This window comes from Dreissena polymorpha, chromosome 5, assembly GCF_020536995.1.
Source record: "Dreissena polymorpha isolate Duluth1 chromosome 5, UMN_Dpol_1.0, whole genome shotgun sequence".
Lineage (NCBI taxonomy): Eukaryota > Metazoa > Mollusca > Bivalvia > Myida > Dreissenidae > Dreissena > Dreissena polymorpha.
The window spans coordinates 25563932-25578037 of record NC_068359.1 but is presented as its reverse complement, the minus strand read 5'-3'; the positions used below and the strand labels follow the sequence as shown (position 1 = coordinate 25578037).

Genomic DNA, 14106 nt, shown 5'->3' with positions numbered 1-14106 from the left:
TGCCACGGAGCGTATATTGTGTTCATCTAGAGTCCGTGTCTCTACCCACATAGTCATTGATAACTGTACCAGTAAACAATATCCCTTTTGCTCACCAAACCGCACATTACAGTATGGTAGTTAAAATTCAAAAGTTCAATGTTCTTAAGGAGTAAGATTGTTGTTTGGAATGCTATTTTGATATATTCTTCAGTTATCTTTGATGGTTTACCCAGAGAATACGCAACGAATTGAAATATCAAAATGGTGAAATATAATTTATCGACAAATACCCCGGTTGTTGTCGCAAACCAGTCACTGTCGAAATTCTTGTCTATTTTAAGAATCAGTTCAACCTTGAACTTCCCTCCGATAGTAAGATGTCCATGTGGCCGAGCGAGTTTTCGATTATTTTATCATATTTATATTGTTCGGAGTTTCATATACGAAGGTTAATGTGTTTAGAAAAATTTAGACATTATCAAAGTGTAAATTCTTTTAGAAAATAATGCCGAAGGGACGTAAAAGGGGTGAGTATTGTTCATACGTGACCAAAGCTTTTTTACCGCTTGAAAAACATGAACCACGAAAACACACGTGATCAACATGTAAACCACGCAATAAGTTAAATAACAACATATGTCGTTGGTTTATTTTTTATTCAATTGGTGTTTAATATTGTTATAGTCGTATGACAACTCTCGAATTGAATTGAATTCTAACTTGTGGTAAACTAAAGTTTTATTCCTTGTTTGTATGTTGACATATTATTAATTTATTAAGCTCGTGTTATAAAAAAAAGTTACAAGCTTCAACAAAAAAATGACATCCTATATCTGACGTTTTTATTTTGAAATGTCGATAAAGACTTGCCAAAGGAATGTTTTATTGCGTCCATGTATTTAAAATGTTTAAAGACTCTTTACCCATCTATAAAATGAGTCAGGCATATAGAAACAAAGTAACACAGATTTTGTTCTTTTAAATAGAACAATCATTTATTTAAATTTGATTGATGAGATTCAAAACAAGATATTATAAAATATGTGAATTTAAAGTTCATGTTTTTCCTTGAAAAGGGGTTGAGTTGATTGTACATGTGTTTGCCTTAATATGTTTATAGTAACTTTCCAGCTGTTGTGCAATCGGAAATAGTCAGTCAAATGACTAATGATTTATAATCAGAAAAAAACAAATAAAACAACATGAATGATATGGATAATAACCACAGTGAAAATTGTATTAGATCTAAACTGTTCATTTTTTAGCTCATCTATTTTTTGAAAAAAAAAAATGAGCTATTGTCATCACCTTGGCGTCGGGGTTGGCGTCCGGTTAAGTTTTGCGTTTAGGTCCACTTTTCTCAGAAAGTATCAATGCTATTGCATTCAAACTTGATACACTTACTTACTATCATGAGAGGACTGGGCAGGCAAAGTTAGATAACTCTGGCGTGCAATTTGACAGAATTATGTGCCCTTTTTATACTTAGAAAATTGAAAATTTTGGTTAAGTTTTGCGTTTAGGTCCACTTTTCTCAGAAAGTATCAATGCTATTGCATTCAAACTTGGTACACTTACCTACTACCATGAGGGGACTGGGCAGGCAAAGTTAGATAACTCTGGCGTGCATTTTGACAGAATTATGTGCCCTTTTTATACTTAGAAAATTGAAAATTTTGGTTAAGTTTTGTGTTTAGGTCCATTTTATTCCGTAAGTATCAAAGCTATTGCTTTCATACTTGCAACACTTACTAACTATCATAAGGGGACTGTGCAGGCAAAGTAATGTAACTCTGACTGGCATTTTGACAGAATTATGGGCCCTTTTTATACTGAGAAAATTGAAAATTTTGTTAAGTTTTGTGTTTAGGTCCACTTTATTCCTACAGTATCAAAGCTATTGCTTTCATACTTGCAACACTTATTAACTATCATAAGGGGACTGTGCAGGCAAAGTTATGTAACTCTGACTGGCATTTGGACGGAATTATGGGCCCTTTATACTTAGAAAATTGAAAATTTGGTTAAGTTTTGTGTTTTGGTCCACTTTACCCCTAAAGTATCATAGATATTGGAACACTCGCAAACTATCATAAGGGTACAGTGAAAGGACAAGTTGCATAACTCTGGTTGTCATTTTTACGGAATTATGGCCCTTTTTGGACTTAGTAACTTGAATATATGGTTAAATTTTGTGTTTCGATCCACTTTACTTCTTAACTATCAAGGCTATTGCTTTCATACTTCAAATACTTTCATGCTATCATGAGGTTACTGTACCTGGCAAGTTGAATTTTACCTTGACCTTTGAATGACCTTTACTCTCAAGGTCAAATTATTAAATTTTGCTAAAATTGCCATAACTTCTTTATTTATGATTAGATTTGATTGATACTTTGACAAAACTACTCTTACCTGACATACCACAATAGACTCCACCCAAACCATACCCCGTGCCCTTCCCCCCCCCCCCCTATTTTTTTTTTTTTTTTTTTAAGATCATCTCACAAATGACCACCACACCCTTACATTATACCCCCCCCCCCCCCAAATTATTTTTTTTTTGAAAAAGTTAAAAAACACAAATATTTATTTTTATTATTTTATGTTTGAAATACTGTCCAACCATCGCACCAAAGAATCCCCCCCCCCCCCCACCCCCCTCACCCCACCCGAATCCACCCCTTAATTTTTTTTCTTTTTTTTTTTCTTTTAGACTCCACCCAAACCATCCCCCGTGCCCTCCCCCCTCTCCCCCGCCCCCCCCCCTTTTTTTTTTTTTTTTTTTTTTTTTAGATCATCTCACAAATGACCACCACACCCTCACACTATACCCCCCACCCCACCCCCCCAAATTTCTTTTTATTTTAAACGGTTAAAAAACACAAATATTTATTTTTATTATTTAATGTTTGAAATACTGTCCAACCATCGCACCCAAGAATCTCCCCCCCCCCCCCCGCACCCCTCCCGATTTGTTTTTTTTTTGGCATTTTTTTTCACATTTTTGGAAAATAATGTAATAAATGTCCACACCCCACACTATACACCCCTCTTCACTCCACCCCTCCCTCCTTTGTGATTGAAAATGATACTTTACATACATGTACACCTTTAAAAAGAAAATAGATGAGCGGTCTGCACCCGCAAGGCGGTGCTCTTGTTTAAATTTAGATTGACATTAACATTCAAATTATTATTATTTTTTAAGTGTTAAATTATATAATGCTAATATCTAAACATAGATAAATTTATCTACAAATATTTGTGTCAATTGTTTATTGAAATATATTGAATTTAAAACATTTTGTCAGCTGAACTTAAGCATCGAGAAATATATTTTTCGTCAAACATGACGGACAAGACTAACATACATTCAGGAGGCCAAAAGCCTACCGAAGTGCGTGCCACCCCAAGTGATGAGGAGTATGACACGGCAGACAACTGGAGTACAGCCAGTGTGTTGTCAGAGGACCAGCCCGACAGCATTCCCGAAAATGGTAATATATTGTTACCCCATGGCATTATAGAAGACTTGATCAGTTTTTCTGTTATGATAACTTTCTGTTAATTATTGTGCTTATTAATAAGCATGAGTCCATTATTTATTAGCAAAATTAGAGCAACTTAGGGATTTAGTATCCATCCATACTATAATGGTGAGTTTGGGGTCAAATTTATTTCCAATGAAGTGTTCTTACTTTTTATGTAAAATTTGGCTTTGGTACCCCATGTAGGATTGAACAAGGAAACAAATGCGATGCCTCATGAATTATTGATGACTAAGATATTTTTCTTTCCTAATCTCTCATGGTCTATCAGTCATGTCTGAGTGGTTATCACAATGAGTTTTACATAAAAACTCCTGTTTTAGAGAGGGATGAAGTTGATGAGACTGCAAGTCAGGAGAATTTTGAAGAAAAACTGAAAGACGCAATAGAGGGCCTGTCTCAAAAAAGGTATTAAAGGTTATGAGCATTATTTCATCATAGATTTGCAAAGGTTTAGAAGAATTATTGTTTTCTGACATGTTATTGGTTGTAAAAGAGTTAGTTTGGCAAAAATACTGTTTGGGAAATGTAAAGAAAGAAAGCCTGAGAAATTCCTTGATTAAGCAAATAGAAAAGATCACCTTTCAAGGCTTTCAAGCCTGTGTTCTTTTAGCTCCCTCATATACCGTTGTGATCCTAGAATGTTCACTATTATGTTAACTTATTTATGCCTAGTGGACTCTCCCATCCTTATAAATTGGATCAATTTATTTCCAAGATTAGGGATGTCTTAGTATTTTTATGCCCCCTTTCGGAGAAAAGGGGGCATATAGTGATCGGACTGTCCGTCTTTCCGTCACACTTTGCGTTTAGGTTTCGAAAAATGTTCATAACTTCAATGTCCCTTGAAATATAACCTTCATATTTGGTATGCATGTGTATATGGACAAGGCCTTTCCATACGCACACAATTTTTTACCCCTGTGACCTTGACCTTAAACTTAGGGTCCGCGTTTAGGTTTCGAAATCTGCGTTTAGGTTTCGAAAAATGCTCATAACTTCTATGTCCCTTGAGATATAACCTTCATATTTGGTATACATGTGTATATGGACAAGGCCTTTCCATACGCACACAATTTTTTACCCCTGTGACCTTGACCTTGAAGTTACAGTACACTCCACGCGTTTTCCCCAAAAAACGCGCTCCCTCCGCGGGTTTTTTCTGCTAGCGAGTGTTCACGCGGCGTTGGAAGAGCGAGGTGAACTCGATAAAACGCTCGGCGTTACGACGCGTTCGCTAATTCCCGCGGCGTGTATTATTTTAGGCTACTGGTCATGTACGTAATTCCGGCCACTTTTGGGACTATTTAAGAAAAATCTTTAGTGTTAGGCAACTGGTTGAAACTAAACTTCACATATATAATCCTGGGTTCAAAACTCACCTAGCATGAAAATTTAAATAGAATTAGATCGGTGAATGTTACTTAATGAACAGAAAATGATGACATGTAAACTATCCATTTTCGTAGGTTAAATGTACCTAAAAAATCGGCCACTTTTCGGTTTGATCTGCAGGTAAAATTACAAAGCAATATCTTTTGACAAATGTCCTCAATTTCAGAGTATTAATCAATGTTTATACTATTAAAATTTTTGACTTGAAATTTAAAATAAATGCGAAATTATTACACCATTTACTCCCCCTACCTATTTTAATAAATATAAACAATGGGGAAACTGCTAGTTCATTAAAAAATATTTGTATTTAATGTGTTTAATAAATTTTTTCAAACATAGCTAAAAAAGTAAACACATTTTGTTTGAAAAGTTGACTTCAGTGTTGATTATTAGTAAACGCTTATATATAATATTTAAACATGTAATCTAGCAAAATTCTTATAAAGGGAGGTAATTCATATATTAAAAATTTATATTTAGGTTCTGATTTGTATGTTTTGAATATAAGTTTTTGTACAATAAATTGGTAAAACTTTGATTAAAGTTTATTAGATAAAATAAAAATAATTTTATCAAATATATTTGTTTCTTATATGATTATAATTTTTGCAACATATGATGACATCACTTTCCCCATGAGCCAAATATTTCCTGCTATATTTGTGACATTTTAACACAAAAGTTTACGGTGATATGGTTCTTACATTTGCAAAATATTGCGAGTGGGGATGGTTTTCATGTTGATTTTTCTAAATAAAAACAAAATATGTGCGTAAAGATCATGAAAATGATTTTACACAGGTGGCCGATTTTTTACGTACAGGCCGGAATTACGTACATGACCAGTAGTCGGTAAATGCAGACACCTTCCGTTCTTATCAGTGATCGCCGCGCAACGCCGCGTTAGCAGTGTGCTACTGGGCATGCCAAAAAATAAAAACATTGTTATAATAAATTGTTTAAATACTGTAGTACATGTATAAAAAGATAATTGTATAGAAAATTAATACGTATAAAAATTATGTTTTTTAATTCACAGGTACGTCTACAATATGAATTAGTCTAATATAATACATTTGACAATTTAATATTTAAATCATAACACATACGACACAAGAATAAATGTTCCGTAAAATTTCCAAATGAGAATAATAATTAGTAATCCGAAACACACTACGATTTTTAATTGTTAACACGACGTTTACAAATGCTTCCAATATACAGTCATGTATATTTCCCGACAAAAGCGCGCGAAAATTATGCTGCAATGTACAAGGTCAAGGTACAATGTATACTCCTGCAAAGCGTGCGTGTATTGATTTTTTTGATACAAACTTTGTAGCGCAGAGAACATTGTTGATTTCGGTCAAAAGTTTCTTTGGTATTTATTAACGAAATTATATCGCGAATAAGTTGATATTTCCTCTAAAATAATTTCAAATCGAACACGCCGAATCTTTATCGTTACGGTATTTTAGTAGAGTAATTATTTTAACACTAATTGTACTGTAAACTGATTACAGAAGACATCTGGACGGAACTGGATTTTAAGTGTTTGACGTTATGAAAACACGCAAAGCTTGTCTACTGACCTATTGTGTAGACTGCTGTATTCGGTGTTTTGACAAAAGGGATTAACATGTGTGAATGTCACTCTGCCGATTTGGTCCATAATTACTGGTAAACATTGTTTAGAATGTCGACGCAACAAGAATACAACTGTGAATATTAAATGCAATTATCAACTCAATAGTTACCACCTTTTAGCAATCAATGGAATAACCTACAAACAAAGAGAAAATCAATGCATTAGCGAGCAGAGAATAGACTTTGTTCCGACAATTAAAACCATTCCTTATGCATTCGTTGAACGTGTTTACTTGAGTAAGTTATGCCTATAGACAGGAAGCGGCTTTTCTTTGATTACGTCAAACTGTAATTCACACAGATTTGCGAGATTTTTAGGGTCCTTGGTCATTTGTATACATGTTCATTATAGAAAATCACCTGCTAACATGAAAACGTTGGATTAAATTATCAAAATAAAAACAATGTTGCAAACTGTGTTTATATTAATTGGTAAGTATTAGTTAAAAGACGACGTTTTGTGTGTCGTAAATCAACGAGTTTTCTATACAACCACAACTACTTCTACAACCACGTCGGGATCGATCTATCTTGGTTGTTTTTTTTTAATTGTAAATATTATACTACATGTACATGTATGTACTTGTAATAAATGTAATTTTATTTGAAAATCAGGAAGTCAAACAAAATTAAATTGATCGTTATCTCGTAAAACGCGGAGTTTCCCCCGCGTTGCCAACGCCGAGGGCCGCCGCGTCGGTTTATCAGTTTTGCCGATCGTTAACCGCCGCGTCCAAAATCATGCAAACGCCGCGTATAGCGGGATTTTCTTAATCTCCCTCCAGGTCGAAACCCGCGGAGTATGGAGGGAAATTGGGGAAAACGCGTGGAGTGTACTGTAGGGTCCGCGTTTAGGTTTCGAAATCTACATTTAGGTTTCGAAAAATGCTCATAACTTCTATGTCCCTTGAGATAAAGCCTTCATATTTGGTATGCATGTGTATATGGACAAGGCCTTTCCATACGCACACAAATTTTGACCCCTGAGACCTTGACCTTGAACTAAGGGTCTGCGTTTAGGTTTCAAAATCTGCGTTTAGGTTTCGAAAAATGCTCATAACTTCTATGTCCCTTGAGATATAACCTTCATATTTGGTATGCATGTTTATATGGACAAGGCCTTTCCATACGCATACAAATTTTGACCCCTGTGACCTTGACCTTGAACTTAGGGTCCGCGTTTAGGTTTCGAAATCTGCGTTTAGGTTTCGAAAAATGCTATAACTTCTATCAAAGCGTTTATAGGGGGCATATGTCATCCTATGGTGACAGCTCTTGTTATTTCTATATTTAGAATATTTATTACAGAAATTCCTTTAAGCAAACAGCGCAGACCCTGATGAGAAGCCTCATCATGCGGCGTCTCATCTGGGTCTACGCTGTTTGCCAAGGCCTTTTTTCTAGACGCTAGGCATAAATTGGTTAATGTTTGGTTTTCCCAATAAAGCTTTATAAAGTGGGTGCTCTAGTGGTTTGACTCCAGATGCCCACATTTAGGCTAGTGCTAATGTATACCCCGTCAAAATTTGTTTTCAGTGCAGAGGGAAGGAAGACGTGTCTGGAGAGCATCAATAAAGCCTTCTCCAAGAAATACCTGTTTGAATTTCTTGCTGATAGGTAATTAAAAAAATGTGTATCTGCTATTCATAAATACCTTGTAAAAAAATTGAAGGTTTGTGTATAAAGTATTGAAGAAATTTAATACATTTAGCTAGACAAAATTGGTTGTACATATATGTCTCACCTGTCAGTGGGACTCCAACACAGGTCCCTTATCAGATACGCGACCACATGGCCTTTCAGGCTTTTGCAGTCATTGAAAAAACTTACAGAATTAAATCTACTATCCAAGTAACTGATGGAAAGCATTACAAATGCTGACTTTTTTCCATTGATCATATTTCATAATTTTTTTTTTAAATGCTTGCATGAAAAAAAAAATTTTGCTTCATTTGAAATCCCTTGTCTACCTTGGAATTTTTTCGCCGAGAATGATGACATAAAATGACTATAAACAGGTTAAGAATGAAAAAATCATAATTAGATTACGAATGAAGAAAAGCTCTAAGGATTGGCGATCAAATATCTTTAAAAAAATTATTTACAGGAAGGTGACAGTGGCTGACGCTATAATCCGCTGTCTGCGTAAGGGCAAGGGTGAGGAGCAGGCGCTGGCTGCCCGTTGTGTGGCGCTGTTGTGTATCCAGCTGGGTCAGGACGCTGCGGAACTGCTCACGGACGCCAGGCCCGTGCTGCTCACGCTGATGAATGACACGGCAGCGTCGCTTAAAGCACGCGGGGAGGTATGTCTGGAGGTGAAGTGTGTCACGAGTGTTGTCCAGAATGTGTTTAGTTTGAGCTTATAACTTTTTGTATATAGCTTGATAACATTAAATGCCTTGGGCTTATGTAGACACTTTCTGCAACCCATGCAAAAGACATCAAACTTCTGATATTTACGATAAAATTTGCTGAGGTCTGGTATTATTCTGGAAACTGTTGGTCCTCATGTCTGACAAAAAAACAAAACAATATCTAAAACTTCACTTTGGTTAAAAATAAAAAAGAATCGAGGAATATCTAAAATAAAAAATATGGACTGGTTTATGTATATTTATGCCCCCCTTTGAAGAAGAGGTGGTATATTGTTTTGCACATGTCGGTAGGTCGGTCCGTCCATCCGTTCACCAGATTGTTTCAGGATGATACTCAAGAAAGCTTAGGCCTAGGATCATGAAACTTCATAGGTACATTGATCGTGACTGGCAGATGACCCCTATTGATTTTGAGGACACTAGGTCAAAGGTCAATGTCACAGTGACTCGTTCTTGGATGCAGTTTAGGACCACATTTGCAGATTATATTATGTACTGGTGTCGTGGGGTCTCCGTCCTCACCAGATGGTTTCCGGATGATAACTCAAGAACGCTTACGCCTAGGTTCATGAAACTTCATAGGTACATTGATCATGATTGGCAGATGACCCCTATTGATTTTCAGGTCACTAGGTCAAAGTTCAAGGTCACAGAGACTCGAAAAAGTAAAATGGTTTCCGGATGATAACTCAACAACACTTAAGCCTAGGATCGTGAAACTTCATAGGTACATTGATCATGACTGGCAGATGACCCCTATTGATTTTCAGGTCACTAGGTCAAACGTCAAGGTCACAGTTACAAAAAACATAATCACACAATGGCTGCCACTACAACTGACAGCCCATATGGGGGCATGCATGCTTTACAAACAGCCCTTGTTTACATGTACTTTGATAAATGGTTTAACTTGAAAATAAAATGGATTTTACCAACCAGTCAAACTTGCTATCTTTGCTGGTGATTTTAACTCTCGGTACAATTCTTAAAACCAGTCAAATACTAAAACTTTTTTTTGTGACGTAAGTAACACAACAAGTATTTGATTGGTTGAATTCAATTTTATTGGTTTCAATCCTTGTGATGATTGTAAATCAAAGGCCACAAAAATGACCATGGCCTTTTTTTACCCATGTTTAGATTTTATCAGAATGTCAGTAATTCAAGGGAATATGTGTCACATTTTGTACATTTACATTTTATCAGCATCTCATTTTCTTATTGGTCTTATAAATGACATTATATAAAGTACTAACTTAAGAAGAAATTTTGATTTAAATTGTAAACTGTGTATCAATTATGAGTGAAAATTTGTGTTTGCTGTAGAGTGCGATAGCAGTGGCCATGTGTACTTTCATCACTTGTGTAGAACTTGAGGTGAGTTACTGACGAGGTGAGTTACTGAGAGACAATTAAACTCATTTGGTTTGTGTCTTGGTAAATGGTTAATAAATAACTATTTAATAATATTATTGGCAGATTAGGGGTGTAGTATAGCACACCATACGTGGGGCCGAAGTACATTATTCTTAGAGGGGGCAGTATTTACTGATCCAAAAAATATGCCTACAATTTTTGTTGTTTTTTATACTTAAAAAACGGTGTACTTAAAATCTCAAACAAATTGTACCTGCAGTTTTACATTAAATTGAAAGTGCTCATCACCATTGATATTTTAAATAATTTTAAAAGATTTCTCCCCTGAGATGGATCTTAAATCACACCTATGTTTGCCGTAATCTTCTTTAACAATACTAGGGTATTATAACTTTTTATAACAAATCAGGGATTTGTCCTTGGAAATGTTGCTAATCATTGTAATGTTCTATATGTAGGATGCAACTGACACGATGGAGAACCTAGAGAACGTGTTCAAGCTCTCGTTCAGAAAGGGTGACAAGTCCGTGCCTACGCACAGCCCAGAGACCAGCCGTCTCCATAGTAATGCTCTCACGGCCTGGTGTCTGCTCATGTCTGTAGCGCCGCAGTATCTGGTCGACGCAATGGTCGTCAAGTAGGTGGCATAGAATGAAATAAGCATTGTTATGGGAAAACTTGGCTAAATGCACGTGCATATTGTCAGCAGTCAGCACAGGCTCATCTGGGACAGCACTTTCCGCATTTATGGAATTTTAAGTTTAACGGAAGTCTTTTATAAATTAAAATCCAGTGTGCGGAGTGTTTTGTATCTGATTAGCCTGTGGGGAACTGCATTGAGCCTTGTTTTGCAAGAGCAAGGCTCAATATGAAATTTGAGGTACTACGTATCTGGCTCATATAAGATTGCAAGATAAACTGGTTCTCAAGTTTAATTTGTTAAAGGAATGGTTTAGTGAGGCCTTTGTTTAAGGGAGATTCAATCTAATGCAGTGGCAGTGTTTATTGGAATGCACTCAAGGTCTGGTGTATGTCTATGTCAGATGCAACGGTCACAAAGTAGGTATCCAGGCCTTCTGCTTTGAGCCCTGTAGTGCCCATGGTAGGGAAGTTAAAAGGTCACAACAAATACGACAATCAGCATGGGCAGCCTCTGCAAACGCTCTTATGTCTCAACTTCTTAGTCTTTACAGTTTTCAATGATCTTGACAGTATTTTCATGAAAATGGTATGTGTGAAGATTGTATATCCAGCTTAAAAGTGCAAGGAATTCAGTGATGTAAGATGAAGAAAGATGATTCAGTTTATTTAATAACCCGTGTAATGATTCCAATTTAAATTTTATGAAAAAAGTAGGGATGGCAAAATTATTCGAATATTCGAATATTCGATTGAATGGTCAGCATTCGAATAATAAAAATGATATTCGCATATTCGCATTTTTATACAACCGTAATTTCACCAATATTTAATGACCTGCGATCCGCTTACTAAAAGCAACCGAAATCATCTGGGAGTAACATGTTTGACGTGACGTTCTTCGTGTCAAACTGATAACCCGGCCCGTATCAGTGTTGATTGCGCAATGCAATATACACGCTCTAAGAAAGGCCCCGACTGCTTTCGCCAATGGGGTGCCAATTAACGGTTTCAATTGACTGGCGAATAATAATTAAGTTTTGTGATCACAGTATGTACAGCCATTAAAATGTGTGAATAACTCAAATCGTGCAATGCAATATACTTAATATAAGAAAGGGCCCGAACTGTTGTTTGTCAATTAGGTACCAATTAAGGGCTTCAATTTACTTGCGAATAATAATTTAGTTTTTGTGATCACACTTTGGACACACATTTAAATATGTGAATTACTCAAAAGGAACAGATGATATAAACTAAACAATCATCAAGGAATCATAATTCAAATCTGAAAATGCCACCAGCCCCTTCTGCAGTATGGAATACTATACACGGTCTGAGGATAAGAAGACCGCAACGTGTAATGTGTGTAAACTTAGTTTTACATAGGCGCGGTCTGCTACAAATCTGTGGAATCAATAAAAAATAAAATTCTATGACACGATGTTTTTCATTCTATTTGTGCCCGATCACAGTATCGGTCATAGTATTAGTCGACAGCGTACATTTTTTTTAGATAGCAACGTTAATAAACAGCCTCGTATATAGTAAACGGATATAACTTACAAACCAATGGAAATTAACACATACCATGGTAAAATCAATCCAGCCGTTTTATGCGAATATTCGAATATTCGATTGAATGAATTTGCGAACATTCGAATACCGATATTGGTATTCGATGCCATCCCTAGAAAAAAGTGATATATATTGTAGATACCTGTCCAAGTTTCCAGACATGCTTGAGAGCCAGGATGTGGAGCTTCGTATTGTGGCAGGGGAGACCATCGCATTGTTCTATGAGCTGGGGAGAGAGGAGGATGAGGTAGTTGCCTCCCTTATGTCTAAATTCATAAGCCAATTAAAAGGCTGTGTTTGCACACTTCATTATCATACTTATTCTGGCATTTGAAATATACTACATTCTATTAAGTACAGGAGTGGTGTACTGAAACACCATGGACATCTGTCCTTATACACAAACTTGTCTGATCTACTCCTTAACTTTGTATGTGTAACATTTAAAGTATACTGATTGTTATTCGATTTAAAAATACACCTTATCAGACTAATCACAAAGAAACAATGTGTACAGTAAGCAGCTTTTGTCACTAACATAAACATGAAAAAACATTACAGTTTTGTTTTAAGTTTAATAATAGTAATATATTGCATGGTTAGTAGAATGAATGTCCTGATTGTACACCCATTTCACACATGTGATATGGGAATGCCTGTTGTGGGCAGGCAACATCCAGGACAATTTTGTGTTCCCCCTTAAATTTTAAAATAGATCTTTGTGAAGGTTGGTGATAATGTTTGATGGCATTATAATGTGTTTTTTTTTATGTTTGTACATCGTCTGCTCTCTAACTAAAGTAGTTATCCCCCGCCATAGGCGGAGGGATATTGTTTTGGCGTTGTCCGTCTTTCCGTCCGTCCAGCACTTTTGTGTCCGAAGCCATATCTTGGAAGTGCTTTGGCGGATTTCATTGAAACTTGGTATGAGTATATATATGGATAAGAGGATGATGCACGCCAAATGGCATTGTACACCATCGGATAATAACAGAGTTATGGCCCTTTGTTCTTTGAAAAAATGCTTTTTGTGTGTTTCCGGAGCCATATCTTGGAAGTGCTTTGACGGATTTCATTGAAACTTTGTATGAGTATATATATGGATAAGAGGATGATGCATGTTGTCCATCTATCCAGAAAACTTTTGTGTCAAGAAGTATAATGGCTGGGGATATCAATTCAACGACTTTGCTTGTTTTAATATTATCATCATCAGACTTGGGTCACAACGTTTGTGGGTGTAAATTCTAAGCAAGATATCCTTAAGCACTACAGAATAAAGGCCCTTGAATTATTCAATATTTTCCTAATTAGCCCTGACTGGCATTTTTTTTAAAGCACTCCTGTTGAGAATTATTGACATGACTTTTTATGTCACCCACTATAGTAGTGGGGGACATATTGTTTTTGCCCTGTCGGTTGGTTGGTTGGTTGGTTGGTTGGTTGGTCTGTTTGCGCCAACTTTTACATTTTGCAATAACTTTTGCTATATTGAATATAGCAACTTGATATTTGGCATGCATGTGTATCTCATGGAGCTGCACATTTTGAGTGGTGAA

At 36.1% G+C, this 14106-nt stretch overlaps 1 protein-coding gene across 1 annotated transcript in view; it reads left to right on the top strand.

The window, feature by feature from the left end:
* Nucleotides 1-333: 333 nt before the first annotated feature.
* Nucleotides 334-14106, top strand: part of LOC127832085 (interferon-related developmental regulator 2-like) — a 31763-nt gene continuing 17990 nt past the window's right edge. Inside the window, exons 1-8 of the mRNA XM_052357261.1 lie at nt 334-509; nt 3363-3482; nt 3857-3941; nt 8115-8195; nt 8686-8881; nt 10280-10330; nt 10789-10967; nt 12686-12794. Of these exons, the coding sequence (XP_052213221.1) occupies nt 488-509; nt 3363-3482; nt 3857-3941; nt 8115-8195; nt 8686-8881; nt 10280-10330; nt 10789-10967; nt 12686-12794 (843 nt within the window). The 5' untranslated portion in view covers nt 334-487. The remainder of the gene's footprint in view (nt 510-3362; nt 3483-3856; nt 3942-8114; nt 8196-8685; nt 8882-10279; nt 10331-10788; nt 10968-12685; nt 12795-14106) is intronic.